This window comes from Leptodactylus fuscus, chromosome 3, assembly GCF_031893055.1.
Source record: "Leptodactylus fuscus isolate aLepFus1 chromosome 3, aLepFus1.hap2, whole genome shotgun sequence".
Lineage (NCBI taxonomy): Eukaryota > Metazoa > Chordata > Amphibia > Anura > Leptodactylidae > Leptodactylus > Leptodactylus fuscus.
This window is the reverse complement of record NC_134267.1, coordinates 55,437,312-55,453,649: the sequence shown is the minus strand read 5'-3', so window position 1 is coordinate 55,453,649 and position 16,338 is coordinate 55,437,312. Positions and strand designations below refer to the sequence as shown.

The window sequence follows — 16,338 nt, the reverse complement described above, 5'->3', positions numbered from 1 at the left end:
AACATTACCATAAACAATGGGAGGGAGCCTTGTGCTGCTGTTTGGGCTAAGGGAAAACAGATTATCTTCATAATCTTCCATTCCCCCTACGCCAAACAGCAGCACAAGATGGGGATCTAGCAAGTAAAATCCCAACTAGGGTGGGAGATCTTGGCAAGCAGATGCCAAGACAGAATGTCCGAAGGCTGTGGCCTCTGAGCTGCGCCAGTCCAATCTGCAGTGTCTGGCGAACATCAGATGAAACCTCCAGGAAGCAGCAGAACATATCTGCTCTAAGGAGAGCGAGCGTCTCTCTGACCGGGAAGTTGGTCCAATTCCGGTACTGGTAGGTCTTGAGCGCGAAGAGAGCAAGCGATGGCCTCCCTGATCCATCTTGACAGGGTGGCTTTAGAGGCTTTAACACCTTTGTTATGGCCGTAGGTATTGATGAGCAGGTTCTTGGAAAGGAAGCTGTACAATCCAAATATATGCGCAGATATATGCGACCCTAGGACAAAATCCCTGGATGAACCCAAGTTGAACCCTATCAGGGAAAAAGGTAATGAATGGCTCCGAGGCAGCCAAAGCTTGTAATTCTCCAACCCTTTTGGCAGAGGTAATTGCCAACAAGAAGGTTACCTTGTAGGCGAGATATCTCCAGTCCACTTTTGTTAAGAGTTCAAAGGGGGCAGAACAAAGCCCCTGAAGAACCGCAGCCAAGTCCCATTGTGGGACAGGGGGCTGCATCTGAGGGCGGAGCCTAGAGGCCCCTTTAAGGAATTACTTTAATAGAGGATCTTGTTATAACCAGGTCCCTAGAAGAGCAGAAAGTGCTGAAACATGAACCTTCAGGGTAGCTGGAGTTAGCCCCTTATCCAGGTCACTCTGTAGGAACTCCAAGACCGATTCGATAGCAGAGTTATTAAGCTGCCTATCCGAGATCCTTTGGTAACTCCTGTTAGTTGAATCCGCTCTTGAATGGGCCAATGTTCTTAGAACGGCCTGGGATAATCGTCTATCTCCGTATACGATGCGGTCAACCTCCAGGCCATGAGGTTGAACCTGTCCAGGTCCTGGCAGAGCTGTCAGTTCAGAATTACCAGGTTTTGGACTTGTGGAAGCCTCCAGTAGGTCCCTTGACTCATTAGGATGAGGTGGGTAACCCATGCCCTTTTTTTTTTTTTTTTTTTTTATATATCACGAATGCAAAGTGTAACTGGGATTGAACCCAGGATACTGTGGATTCAGGCATACAAGTCTGTAACCCTACAGATTGAGCCACTAGGGCTTCTATTTCTAAGTAAGACCTCTTATGAAAACTGGGAGAGGGAACCTTACCAGAAATCTGCATGTACTCCTTCACCCAGGAGATGACAACAGTAAATGAAGGGCTCCAAGCTGGAGGACCCCGTACTGACAGCAGTGCAGACATGCATAACCTTACAACAAAATGCCTTAGAGCATCCACCATCATGTGAGCAATAAGCAAATATGCACCTAATAAGTAATGATAGTACATAGGTATCTGAACCCTTCTTTTAGGTTCACAGCATATAGTCCCTGCTTAGGAATTAAATGCACATTGAAAAACCGCAAGAAATAAAAAAAAAAAATTTGGTTGGATCTTACCATAATGGCAGTGAATCGACTTCGATATTGTGAAGCTGACAGAGTGCCCATAGCAATAGAAATTAGTGCTTTTAGTCTGTGCAGTGAACACAGAGGGAAAGCTGAAAGAGGACACGGCTTACCTTACTGCAGGGCAGTAAATGAACTGCAGCTGAAAAAAAGTCAGTAACCTGCACAAGGCAGATAAGACAAAAGACTGCAGTATAAACCTAGATCTTTCACTCAGAAAGAAGGGAAAGAGAAGAAAGGATCCTAGACACCTTATTCTAAACCATAGAGGAGGCCACAGCCTCCTCCACCTGTCCAGTCGCACAGGACAGAAAAAAACACAGGGGGGAGGAGGTCGCTCTGGCCTCTTATAGGGGGAAAAACTGTTAGCTAATTAAAAGTTCCACCTGTCCTAACAGCACACAGGGGCAGGAATACCCCATCTTGTGCTGCTGTTTGGCGTAGGGGGAAATGATGAGTACCCTTTAAAGTTCATGCTAACACAAGCTCTGTAGCTTATTATATAGTTAGTACAGTGGTTCTTAATCAGGGTTCGATCGAATCCTAAGCCCTATACACGGTTCATTTTGTGTACCAGTAAAAAAACATATACCTATGTCTTGAATTTGGGAAAAAATCATATTTGATTTATCACTAAAGAAGGGTTTGGTGACTGTGCATATGAAACTGGTGGGTTCGGTACCTCAAACAAGGTTAAGAACCACTGAGTTAGTACATTTCATCATGGTCTTGTATATATTTCTTCTATGCCAAAAGAAACATCTAGAATACAAGAAAGATTTGCAGGCTATGGAAATAATTCATTTCTACGTAACAAGAAGGCAAAATGTTTGACTAAAACAATCATTATAATTAAAGTTAAGTGGGTGATAATGCAGGTAAAGTATTATCGCTCATGTAATGCTATGGTACTGTTTATTTATAAGGTGCCCCTGCCAGCCGGCTCCATCTCTAGTGCATGAAATAATTCCCGGCTAATACTGGGATCTGTGATGCATGAAATATTGTCATTAATCAGTATTAATTCCCGGGGGTATGATGTGCATGGATTCCCGTAACATGTTTTATGTTTCATTGCTCAAGGATAAAGACTTCTGCATCATCACGGTTCCTCACCTCACCCCTGAATTTCCTCTGCTTCAGAGCTTTGTGCGAGCCGTACCTCTGAGCACATGCACTTTGCCTCAGGAGCTTTATATTTTCCACCGCGCTGGCCTGATCAAGTAAGTGGAAAATCAACCTCAGCAATCTCTGCTTGTCTTTTTACACCTGCACATGTGTGAATACAGGAACACAATATACTATCATGTCAATGCACTGCTCCGGGCTCCAGCTTTTCTGTGCTTCTTATTAAACCTGGGTCAATAAAGAATGAAACAAAAAACCTTAATTAATAAAACATAAAAAACACAAATGTACAAGTGATGGAGTGGACACATTTCTGACATGAAGAGTCTTTTGTACAAAGTCGTCTTTGTGTTAATCATTGGCTGTACATATCTCATTTGTGTAAGCTTCAGTCTTAAAGAGAACTTTTCATGTCCTCTAACATTGGTGATATTATATACTGCTTAAAAGGTAACATTGCGCTTTAAGATTCGGCATATTGTCAACTTTGCTGGTATGTGCTTTGGTTACAGAGATGCCAGACGTACAATTCAGCGTCATCGCTGGGTGGTGAAGAACGCCCCCTCGACAAGACTATAGATGTGGGCTGTTCCACATTGGCCAACGATGACAATGGGCTGTAAAGCCTGCCCCTCTGACAGTGTGGAGATCTCTGCAATTGGCGCACACACTGGCAAAGTTGACTTCAGCACACAGTCAGCATTCCATTGGTATAACACCACCAGTGTTGGTGGACATGAAAGGTTCTCCTTAAAGTGTAACTAAGTCTTTGGATAACTTCCTGGAAGCATTTTTGCAATGTTATTACATACTTTATTAATGAAGCTTGACTTCTTTCTGTGAAATTCTGCCCTTCTTTAGGAATGCATTCAATAGGAGTGCATGTGTATGGGCTCTTGTCCTATGCAGGGAAGCTGAGGCTGGGGGGGGGGTCACTCCCAACAGTTATATCTCAATGTGTCTGGTGTCATATGAAAGATAAGATTATCAGCATTCATAAAACACCAAAGATATTTCTAGAGATATCACTAGTTAAAAACACAGCTGAGATTGGAAGCAGGAGCTTATAAATATATAATTAAATAAATAATTACAGGTAGAACTGCAGTCTTGGTGTCATATGAAAGCTGTGAAAATCACCTTTAATATGACACTGTTTTATGGTTTATAATGCCTAAGATATAACTGTTTGAAGTTACCCAACTCCCAGCCTGAGCTTCCCTATATTATACAAGAACCTGCCCCTCTGTGTACATAGAGAAAGCAATGTACAGATTACAGTTCTCTATAGAGAAGTGAGGTAAAAAATGGCGAAGCACAGAATTTCACAGAATTAATAAAGTATATTACAATATTTATTAATGACACAAATACTGCCAGAAATCAGTACGCCAAATCCTTTTCACTGTCATGGAACATGGTGTTTGGTGGCGCCTTGTTTCCCTCTTCCTATTCGGAACACTCAAAAGTACAGTGGGTAACGACAGACAAGAAAACTAGTGTTTAGGTCAACAGCTATCTATGATGTATGGCCACCTCATGTCAGCTCCCTGGTTAATGTCCAGTAGGCTTCCATAAAAATAGGAGACCTCCCAGACTCCTGGAAGAGTTGTCAGATCACCAAGAGCCATTACGCCTGGTACTTGGGCCCTTACTAGCCAGCAAGTGCTGGCATATCCTTACTATGATGGGAAAACCCACTGGTTTACTACATAGTGTTCAGTAAACCATGAAAAGTGACGGCTTTTCTTTCATTGGCAATGCACTGCATATTGTATGTTTGCAAGCTATCATCTAGGACACAATAGCAAGGTCAGTAAATAAATCTTTGCCACTACTGTTCATATAGGGATAATGTGGGCTTATTATAATCCAGCACACAAAGCTGATAATTAAAGATGATAATTAGTCTCATTAGTGCTCTTCACTCCATGCATATGATGAATGTTGTATTGTTGAGGTGTTTCATTCAATATCAATGTAATTGTATTCTTCTTGGATGGTAAATTACAAATGACCTTGGAAAATTCTTATTGCCTTAACCATTTTGTGTATCATTTATTAGTAAACGTGCGTCTATACTGAACCACCCTGATCATTATACGTCTGTACATTCTTACATCTCTTTATACTATTGTGCTTGAATAGTATATTTGTATGCAGAAAGTGGATGCAAAATAGTAATGAAGTTAATCACATGGCTAATAGAATCCAGACATCCATCAGAGCCATGGGACTAAGCTTTAATTAATGAGCATAGATCCTAGAGATAAGACACTGAGCTTAATTAATATCATGTCTTGTGATCGTTATTACATCTCTGGCCGTGTCTTGGAGAAGATAAAATATACATGCTTAGTCCACCGTAGATTATCACGTGCATGTGTATAATAGATGCAGGGTGTTTGTATTTCGCACTTTCATTTTTGTATTATTTTTGTATTTCAGTTTTTTATTATTTTATGTACTTATCAGTCTATTATTATTATTTCTGTTTTTTTGTGGTATTTTATGATACAATAAGCTAAAGGATTCTTCAAAATTTAGCCCCATTTCGACTCTGTGCTGATGGCAGATTTTACCGATGCACGCTATACCTCTGACATACAGTACTGTGCAAACATTTTAAGTGGGTATATAAAAATTGTTATAAAGAAAGAATGCTTTCAAAAAGAGATGTGTGAATAGTTTTCATATTGTTAGTTGCCAAAAAATAAAGGGAATGAACAAAAAGAGGAATCTAAGCGATTTCCTCCTGTAGAGAAGGAATCCTGGAGGTGATGATACGGCCCCAACAGAGCCCTGGTCACAACATTCCCGATCCATCGGTCCCGGTACTGTAGCGCTTTACAGTCAGAAGGGCGTTTCTGACAGTCTATAGCGCTGTACAGTGTGAGCGGGGAGGAACGCCCCCTCCCTCTACTCACAGTGCTCGTCCATAGACGAGTATTATCAGGAGGGGAGGGGGCGTTCCTCCCTTCTCACACTGTACAGCGCGATAGGTGCTGCTGTGGAGAAGGCGTTCCTGACTGACTGTCAGAAACGCCCTTCTGACTGTAAAGCGCTACGGTACCGGGACTGATAGCGCTTTATCCGGGACACAGATTGGTAAAAGCTGAATTCAGCGCAGTCGGCTTTCCAGCAGTACATGAAACTGCCTGTGCCCAATCTGATGAAAGTTCCTCTTTAGTTTGCAGCATTTTTCCCATATCTGCTTAAAACTTTCGCACGGTATTGTTTTCCTTTTTTTTTTAATGTAGCTTGTGAGCCCCATGTAGAGCTCACAATGTACTTTTTTTTTCCCCCATCAGTATGTCTTTGTAGTGTGGGAGGAAATCCACGCAGACAGGGAGAACATACAAACTCCTTGCAGATGTTGTTCCTGGCAGGATTCGAACCCAGGACTCCAGCACTGCAATGCTAACCACTGAGCCACCGTGTTGCCCCATGTATTGTTTTACACTTTATAGGCATACAGTGGTTTGCATCCCCATAAGGTCCCATTATTAAAAACTATTATGGTATTGTATAGGAAAAGTGCAACCTAAAGATGTTTTTTCTATACAGTTGAAACAATGGTATTTTCAAGTAATAGACTATTCTTAAAGGGGTTTAAGGATATTGATGACCTTTTCTTAGAATAGGTTATCATATCAGCAGGGAACTTACAACAAACACTGATGCCGATCTGCAGCGCTCAATTGCTGCTATACAGAGAATAGAGTTACTGCAGTTCAACTCCCATTCACTCACATAGGAGCTGAGCTGCAGTCATTTAGCACGGCCACTATACAGAGAACAGCGCTATCTGCTTCCTGCAGAATGGTGGGCACCCATGTGTCAGACCACTGCCAATCTGATATTGATGATATAGCCTAAGGACACATCATCAATATAATTTTCCCAGGATCTGCTTTAATATAGATAATCAATATATGATTCATGGGGATGAAAAGATTGATCTGGGCTGAGCAGTGGAAGGCACGCTCATATGAACACTCTTGTGGCAAGCACTGCACTGAAGATCTATTGAGATCTGCTTCTTTTTGCTGATATTGGCCCCGTTGAAGGTATAGCAATGACCTACTCTTCGACTATCCATCAACTGAATACCCTTTGAAGAAGTAAAAGTTGAGTCCTGACCAGTGACGTAACTAGGAATGGCGGAGCCCCGTGGCAAACTTTTGACATGGTGTGCCCCCCAACCCTCCCATTGTGAATCACCCTTAAACAATTATTATACTCTGTGGTCTTTTCAGACCCCAGAGTATAATAATCGGAGACCCAGGAGAGGATACAAACATAAAAAACACTGTTACTTACCTCTCCTGAGCTCCGGTGCACTCCCCGCTGATGTCGTCCATCTTCGGTGATGGAAGAGACGTCACTTGGGCCGGGGCTTGCGTCACGACGCATAAGGATGCAAGCCCGGCCCATGTGACATCTGGGACGTCAGACAAGTAGGCCTGAAGTCTTCCGGAGCCAAGAGAGGTAAGTGATAGCGTTTTTTATGTTCCCTCACCTCCCCTAGCCCTCTGATCATTATACTTTTCATATAGTGTATCTGAAAAGACCCCCTGAGTATAATAATAGTGTTTGTGGGGATTTTAGGCCCGCGGCCTCACTTACTGATCCTGGCCACTGATCCCTTCTGCGGAGGCGGCTGTGAGCAGGAGCCAGGAACGGTAAGTAAATAGGGCCTGTAACCTGCAAAAAAAATAGAAATCCACAGCAGTAGTGTCCCGGGCCCTGTAGCAGCCGCTACCACTGCTACCCCAGTAGTTACCCCCTGCTCCTGATTGAATGCTTTGGGCAATTCCTTTCTGATGCTGTCTGCCCCCCCCCCCACTGTTTTCTACATCTTGGTCCCTTCCCCAGAAACCGAAAAAATTTGCTCAGGTAATCACTGGCCACATTGGTGACCCACATGAACCAATGATTGCCATTTCTTTTGTATTGAATAAGACCAGAACATGTTACAAATTGCTGCACCCTACAAAGCCAGGCGGTATTTCAGAATAGGTCCCTGACCCCATCACTCAAAGAAGGGAGGGGGGCAGCATGGAGTATTAGAACAGTATGGAGCAACAGAGATGCACTCAGTGCTCCAGACTGCTCATTTACATATTGAAAAATAAATGAATATCTCAGCAGAGGCAAAGGTGTTATTTTCAGGTGAACCTGATCTATCGAACTGCCTTTACATTCTGGGGAAAGAAGGCACAAAGTTTAAGCATAGTAATTACATCACCAAATCACATAGTAAAATCCTTGATCTTAGCGAATCACATTTTTTGTATTCTTACAAGACATGGAAGTGCAGGTTTTTCATTATCCCAGTGCCATGCCATACAACGTTCCCTCTGAGATCTAAACTAGACTGTGTGCATAAGTACTAAAAAGCCAGAGGGATTAATGTGCTAATGGTATTGTAGCTGTATTTCCACAAGCTTCTCAGTGTTACTTCCTGCCTGGGAATAATGGTCCTGAAAGAACAGCTCCTGTGGGCCTCCGCTCTGCACATTGTGCGTCTACCAGCTCCCGCTCATAATAGGCCGCATTAGTACATTTAATCTGCAATTACATTTCATGCCGTTATAAACTAATCATTTACTCGAGTCTTCTACCTGCACTTCAGCTTGTTACAGGTGAGGGCAGCAACGTCCAGCGATGTGCCAGCCATTAAAAAGCTGCTAGAAAGCCTCCACCTCCATGAAAGCATACTGGATGACCTTAATATCTACAACCATGCACGGAGAGATGCCGTGAGTAGAATCATTCACAACTTATATGACACTGACTAACTCATTCCCAAACTTGTCATTACTGTCATGTGTTACAATGCTAAATTTAAAGTCAATATCTGCTGCCACGGGCAGCTCAAGGGAGACATTCCTGTTGATAAAGCTGAAAATGATAGATTCCTCCGCTGCAAATAAACAAGGTAACAGTTATTGAAAGCATTTCATGGGTGAAGTCTTTGTTCTGCCCCGAAGATTTGCAAGGTTGCTTTTCATTAGAGAAAGCTACAAATTATTTTGCGTTAGCGATTGCCCATAGATGTCAGAGACAGTTCACACTGCTGAAAACGAAGAGGAATTTGAGGCAGACGTCCGGCTAGATTCCTCTTCATTTTCTGGCTCGCCTGCTCCCCATTGTAGAATTCTCACGGCAGAGCTTCAGCTTTCTGCTGCACCATTCCGGTACTGTTTAGGCGCAGATAGAGCGAAGCAAAACTGCTACAGACTCCCATTGAAATGAATTGGAGGTGTTTTTTGAGTCGGATTTAGAGTCGTATTCCGCCTCAAAATCAGACTGCAAAAACTCTGTGTGAACTTAGCCTGTGAATGATTGGTTGTACAATTGCAGAGTTAGTCTGTGAGTATGTGGGATTTATATAACGTACTATTCATATCTGTCAGACGTGCATGTGGTGACTATGCAGTATGTTCATTGACAAAAAGAAAGTATCACACCCAGATAGAAATGTTGGAATCACTGCGAAATTTGGTATGCAGTTATTTCTACAGCTGTGGTCTAACTAGATACTGGATGCGTAAGTGCTTACCTCGCTGCTTTATGAAAAGCCTCTCAGAAGCTACTTTTGGGTAGTGTACCACTTGGTTAGACACTATTGCCTACACATGCACAGCTGCTAAACTTTGGGAGGGGGTGTATCACCAGACTAAGGGTGAATTCACACTGAGTAAACGCTAGCTTATTCTGAACGTAAAACACGTTCAGAATAAGCGGCGTCTAAAGCAGCTCCATTCATTTCTATGGGAGCGGGGATACGAGCGCTCCCCATAGAAATGAATGGGCTGCTTCTTTCACTCCGTGCAGTCCCATTGAAGTGAATGGGGAGTGCCGGCGTATACGGCAAGCTCTGCTCATGCCGGAGCGTACACGCCGGCACTCCCCATTCACTTCAATGGGACTGCACGGAGTGAAAGAAGCAGCCCATTCATTTCTATGGGGAGCGCTGGTATCCCCGCTCCCATAGAAATGAATGGAGCTGCTTTAGACGCCGCTTATTCTGAACGTGTTTTACGTTCAGAATAAGCTAGCGTTTACTCAGTGTGAATGCACCCTAAGAAAAACAACAGTAAGAGCAAGCAAGATTTATTGTCAATTAAAGGGGTATTCCCACGTCGCATACTCACCAGTCTTTGTTGCTGTAAATTCTTCTTTCTTCCGGCTTTGTTGCGTCATTGGTGGGCGGGGTTACATATGCAAAGCCAGCGGTGAGATGCTGCTGGCCCTGCGTGCACACTCATAGATAGTGAGACCAGTCTAGCCTTCACAGTGCGACTACAGACCCGGCATCCGCTGTAATAGAGAGGCGGATACCGGGGAGTGTAGACGCCGGCACAGGTGTCTGCAACATCGCTACGCTCCTGCCCTGCATGAAGCCAGCAGCAGCAGGAGCTCCTGTTATTCCGCTCCTCCACCCCCCCCCCCTCCCCTCCCCTCTGGAATAGCAGCATCGCTCCTGCTGCTGCTGGCTTCATGCAGAGCAGGAGCATAGCGATGTTGCAGGCATTTGTGCCGGCGTCTACACTCCCCGGCATCCAGGCTCGCTCCCGTGCACTTAGCCCCTCCTCCCTCCCCCCTGAGAGCAGCAGATACATCACTTGACTTATGACCAGATAAGTCAAGGGATGTGTCAAAAAAAAATGAATAACGTAAGATAGTGGACAAACAAAGCAGTTTTGCTGAAGCAATGTATTTAGGAAAAGTCTTACATCCACATTAACAAGCAGTATAGCTAGGATCCTTATGATGGGACAACCCCTTTAAATGCTTATGGGACAGGTTGGGATGGCAACTTCGGCAGCCTGAGACTTTGCAAAATCTACGTTTTCATCAGTAACATCTGAGGACAAATGTGCTGCAGGATACCTTACAAAGAAACTGTACGCCTCCATGCCCAATTGTATCTCATCTTGTATTCAGGCTACAGAGGGTCCAACAGGGTAATTGTACAGTTTTCCCCAATAATCCTTTCGGTCTAATATTGGAATCTCTTACATATATTATCATCACATTCGCAAATTAAGTTTCATTCATTTCCAACAACTCCTCCTTGGACTGTTATTTATTTATTTTATTTTATTTTTTAACCAATGAGTCTATCTGTATATGTAAATCTGCATTTGTGGGTCAGATGGTTACTCTTGTTATCCATATAACCTATTTCAGGATGGGACACCGGTGCAGGCGTTTGTTGCTGAAGTAGCAGACCAGATTGTTGGCATTGCTGTTCTCAGAAATGAAGAGGTATATTGTTTTATATTCACTGTATAGTTATCTGTACTGGTAAATGTATATGTGTGTCTGCATCCAATATGGTAAAACCAAATTCAGTGATGCTGAGGACCTCCAAATTATATACATACATGAATATAAAAATATTTTTATTATATATATATAATGAAAACATAAAAATAAAAAAATAAAAGGCTAACTCTGAAAAGACCATCCCTTTATCTAGACCAGAGGGCATCAGTGGGGGTTTATCCACAAGGATTACCATAGTCCATGAGAACTGGGATGAATGAAGCGGCAGGTCTGAAAAAACGTACCACTGTTCCATTCATTTCAGTGGAGATAGCCTCCTGTTATATTTTGGCTAACTCAAGCGGTTCCCTTTGAAATGACTGGAGTGGCCAATCACATTTCGTCCTGGCGCTCCTTTCAGCTAGGGTGTAAATCACCCCTGTTCTAGTGATGTTTTCCATGCAGACTGAATATACATATAAAAAATTGCAGACAATTTTTTTTATACTTCTTATAAAAATATACCCTCCTTAGAAACTCATTGTAGCCATACATACTGTGTTCCTTGTTCATTCTTCCTTATTGCTTTGTAGGACATTGAGTACATTCGGTCACACTACAACATTGAAGACTTCATCTACTTTACCCATCATCAGCGGGATGAGCATGGACATCTCCACCATTACGCTCTCAATCCTATATTCAGACACTACGGCAGGCATTTCCTAAAAGAGATTCTCCGCTTATCCCACAAGTCCTCTCTATATTATCCTGTATACCCACCATATGACAAGCATCAGGTAACTTAACTTATCCCTAAAAATGAGGAATTCTCTGTAGTTATCTTCAATTAAATTACACAGTCCAGTCACATTAACCACCTGTGACCACCTGCCAAAATCCAAAACAACCACCATTCGCAGAGCAGACCGCTGCGAGACGTGCAGGAAGAGAGGGGATGGTGTGATGATGTTCACTGGGATCCTTTTTTTTCTAATTTGCAGCAAATCCTTTAAAAAGTCAAACAAACTCTTTGGAGCAACAAGGGCATTGCTGCTTACCTCTATGGAGTAATGGTAATGCCCTTGTTGCTCCAAAAATCTCATTTGCATATTGACAGAAAAGGTGATATCTCGGCAACAGAGAAACTGATTCACATGAGGAAAACCTGTTTGATTCAGATGACCCTAGGGCCTAACCTATCTATCTGCGGTGCTGGGGTCTGGTGGCAGACTCCCTTTAACTGAGGCAGACATGTCAGGATAGATTCCCTTTAAACATTATCCGGGTCAGAAATAGTGAGATACAGTAAACTGCCCACATGCAAGTATAGGTGTAAAAGTTACAGTATCAACTATATAACACAACATTGTAGATCAATATACTATATTATCATTGGACCAATATATTATATAATCATAGGAGCAATATACTATATTATCATAAGAGCAATATACTATATAATCATAGGAGCAATATACTATATTATCATAAGAGCAATATACTATATTATCATAAGAGCAATATACTATATTATCATAAGAGCAATATACTATATTATCATATGAGCAATATACTATATTATCATAAGCGCAATATATTATATCATAGGAGTAATATACTATATTATCATAGGCACAATATACCATATTATCCTAGGCACAATATACTATATTATCATATGAGCAATATATTATATTATCATTATCATAGAAGCAATATACTATATTATCATATGAGCAATATACGATATCATAGAAGCAATATACTATATTATCATAAGAGCAATATACTATATTATCATAAGAGCAATATACTATATAATCATAGGAGCAATATACTATATTATCATAGGAGCAATATACTATATTATCATAGGAGCAATATACTGTATCATAGGAGCAATATACTATATTATCATAGGAGTAATATACTATATAATCATATGAGCAATATACTATATTATCATAAGAGCAATATACTATATAATCATAGGTGCAATATACAGTACTATATTATCATAGAAGCAATATACTATATTATCATAAGAGCAATATACTATATTATCATAGGAGTAATATACTATATTATCATATGAGCAATATACTATATTATCATAGGAGTAATATACTATATAATCATATGAGCAATATACTATATTATCATAAGAGCAATATACAGTACTATATTATCATAGAAGCAATATACTATATTATCATAAGAGCAATATACTATATTATCATAGGAGTAATATACTATATAATCATAGGCGCAATATACTGTATTATCATAGGAGTAATATACTATATAATCATAGGCGCAATATACTATATTATCATAGGAGTAATATACTATATAATCATATGAGCAATATACTATATTATCATAGGAGTAATATACTATATAATCATATGAGCAATATACTATATTATCATAAGAGCAATATACAGTACTATATTATCATAGAAGCAATATACTATATTATCATAAGAGCAATATACTATATTATCATAGGAGTAATATACTATATAATCATATGAGCAATATACTATATTATCATAGAAGCAATATACTATATTATCATAAGAGCAATATACTATATTATCATAGAAGCAATATACTATATTATCATAAGAGCAATATACTATATTATCATAGGAGTAATATACTATATTATCATAAGAGTAATATACTATATTATCATAGGAGTAATATACTATATAATCATAGGAGTAATATACTATATAATCATAGGAGCAATATACAGTAGTATATTATCATAGAAGCAATATACTATATTATCATAGAAGCAATATACTATATTATCATAAGAGCAATATACTATATTATCATAGGAGTAATATACTATATTATCATAGGAGTAATATACTATATTATCATATGAGTAATATACTATATTATCATAAGAGCAATATACTATATTATCATAGGAGTAATATACTATATTATCATAGGAGTAATATACTATATTATCATATGAGTAATATACTATATTATCATAAGAGCAATATACTATATTATCATAGGAGTAATATACTATATTATCATAGGAGTAATATACTATATTATCATATGAGTAATATACTATATTATCATAAGAGCAATATACTATATTATCATAGGAGTAATATACTATATTATCATAGGAGTAATATACTATATTATCTTAGAAGCAATATACTACATTATCATAAGAGCAATATACTATATTATCATAGGAGTAATATACTATATTATCATAGGAGCAATATACTATATTATCATAGGAGCAATATACTGTATCATAGGAGCAATATACTATATTTTCTGCGCCATTGGCAGAATACTGAAAAGTAAGCGTCACTGACTGGATAGATGACATATTATCTTACTACTTTTTTCTCATCATGTGACATAGTAGCAAGTTGTAAGCAAAATGGATGGAGGTAGGATGAGCTAATTTATGATTGGTAGTGAGAGAATGCGCTCCTGGGAAAAATACTGGTACAGCAAAATGCCATAAACCAAGCCACTTGTTTATCTGCCATTCCCACAGAGATGGTAATGTAATTACTCTCATAATTATCTTCATTAGTGGCGGTATTATGTTTGCCTCATTCCTCCGCTCCAACACTAGGTTTATTTGTTAGTATTTTTCTCTAACCCCCGCTTTCAATTTGCCAAGTCTGTTAAGAATTCTGTGTTTGCTAAACATCTGCGAGGCGCGTTGACATTCTTCTCACTAAAATGAAGATGGTTGTCTTTCAGTTTAAGAATCCCTGCGCCCATTCACTGACATCTGCCCTTCATTACATGGTTCCCGTGCGACCAAGACGACAGATTGTCTATCCTCTGGAAAAGCTTGGCATAAACGCTCCATCAAAGCAGGTCTCCAAGGATCAGGTGGGTAACAGAAGCTACAGCAGGCAACAGGCACCATGCCAGGCTCTACAAGGTTTGGCAGATGGCATAGAATTACTGTCTTAGTATGAATAGGTTGCTTCTTAATTACACAGATCTGGGCCTTCATACCCTTACAGGATGAGCCGTGTCCCACTGGTTAAATGTAGATAGCCAGAATATAGAGGAAACTCACATGCCTAACATCACAAGGGTAATGCCAGAATCTGATCCAACTAATAAGGGTTCCATAAACCAAAAACATACTAATACACAGGACTAGTGCTCAGCACGGAGTATCTGTTGGTTCGCCTAGCAGTACCCACTGTTAGATATGTGATTTTCCACTATTATAGCACTTATCACTCCTTTCTGTAAGGACAACTCAGGTATGGTAGTGGCTCTGGTGTGAACTGAGTATTATTGATCATAAGTATCTTTCCACTACTATCATTTTACTGACTGTGGCCCCAAGCACTGGTGTCCATAACTGTGTAGGTCCTGATGTTAGTATATAAATGCCCCCTCCCCATACATGTGGCTGTTTCGATCTTCGCCATTGTAGGTGACGGTCCTGCCTCCACTGCCATTACAGACTCACAACAGCAGAGTTGTCCCTGTATGCATTGTGGCAGTCACATTTATCCATGAATTCAGGAAAAAGCTGTGAATTTTGCCATTTGACATTAAATTTAGCAGTGCGGATGGAAATAAAAGAATAGTCTCTTGTCAAGAGATTTTTTTTCTGTTTTGAGAGTAAGGCTGTGTTCACATCTGCCTCATAGTTTTTCTTTATTATGGAAAGCCAATCCAATATCATATGACAGGTTTGTTGGGTTATGTCATGGTACCCATCTTCAGAAGATTATAGTTGAACGGTTCGCTAATCTTCTTGTCAAATTGTACAGAAACTGCAGAGGAGGTTCCAACACAATGTAACAGTAACGTGAGTACGTTGTAGAGGTAGATGAATTTTACTTCTCTATTCATGCCTAAAGCTAAACTCAAAACTTGTTTCCTGGCATTTCAGTTTAGGGTGTTATGAAAGCTCAGGTGGCATTTATAACACAAAAACTAAAGGTGGGCATACATGGTAGATGTACCTCGGCTAAACCATTTTGGCTGGGCTAGTCACCATGTAATCTATATGAGTGTTTCCTACCTTTACCACAAAGGTAATTCAGGGAGGATTTCAACATGCCTCATTCTTCTTTCTTAAAGGGATTTTCTGGCTCCAAATGGAGTTTTCTACAGAATAGGTCATCAGTATATGATCTGTTGGGGTCTGCCTACTGGACCCCACACAGATCAGCTGTCGCATTAGCTTCCAAATGCCTGGTGTTGGTGCAGTGGACAGTGAGTGAGTGCAGGCTCCTCTATTCAAGTACAGTAGTAGGAGCAGAACTACTGCTA

The 16,338-nt window shown here is 40.3% G+C and overlaps 1 protein-coding gene across 1 annotated transcript in view; it reads left to right on the top strand.

Annotated features, from left to right (window-relative positions):
* CFAP61 (cilia and flagella associated protein 61) overlaps positions 1 to 16,338 on the top strand; it is a 227,796-nt gene that overhangs the window by 50,327 nt on the left and 161,131 nt on the right. The window contains exons 13-17 of the mRNA XM_075267626.1: positions 2,701 to 2,840; positions 8,384 to 8,510; positions 10,948 to 11,025; positions 11,619 to 11,825; positions 14,794 to 14,928. Of these exons, the coding sequence (XP_075123727.1) occupies positions 2,701 to 2,840; positions 8,384 to 8,510; positions 10,948 to 11,025; positions 11,619 to 11,825; positions 14,794 to 14,928 (687 nt within the window). The remainder of the gene's footprint in view (positions 1 to 2,700; positions 2,841 to 8,383; positions 8,511 to 10,947; positions 11,026 to 11,618; positions 11,826 to 14,793; positions 14,929 to 16,338) is intronic.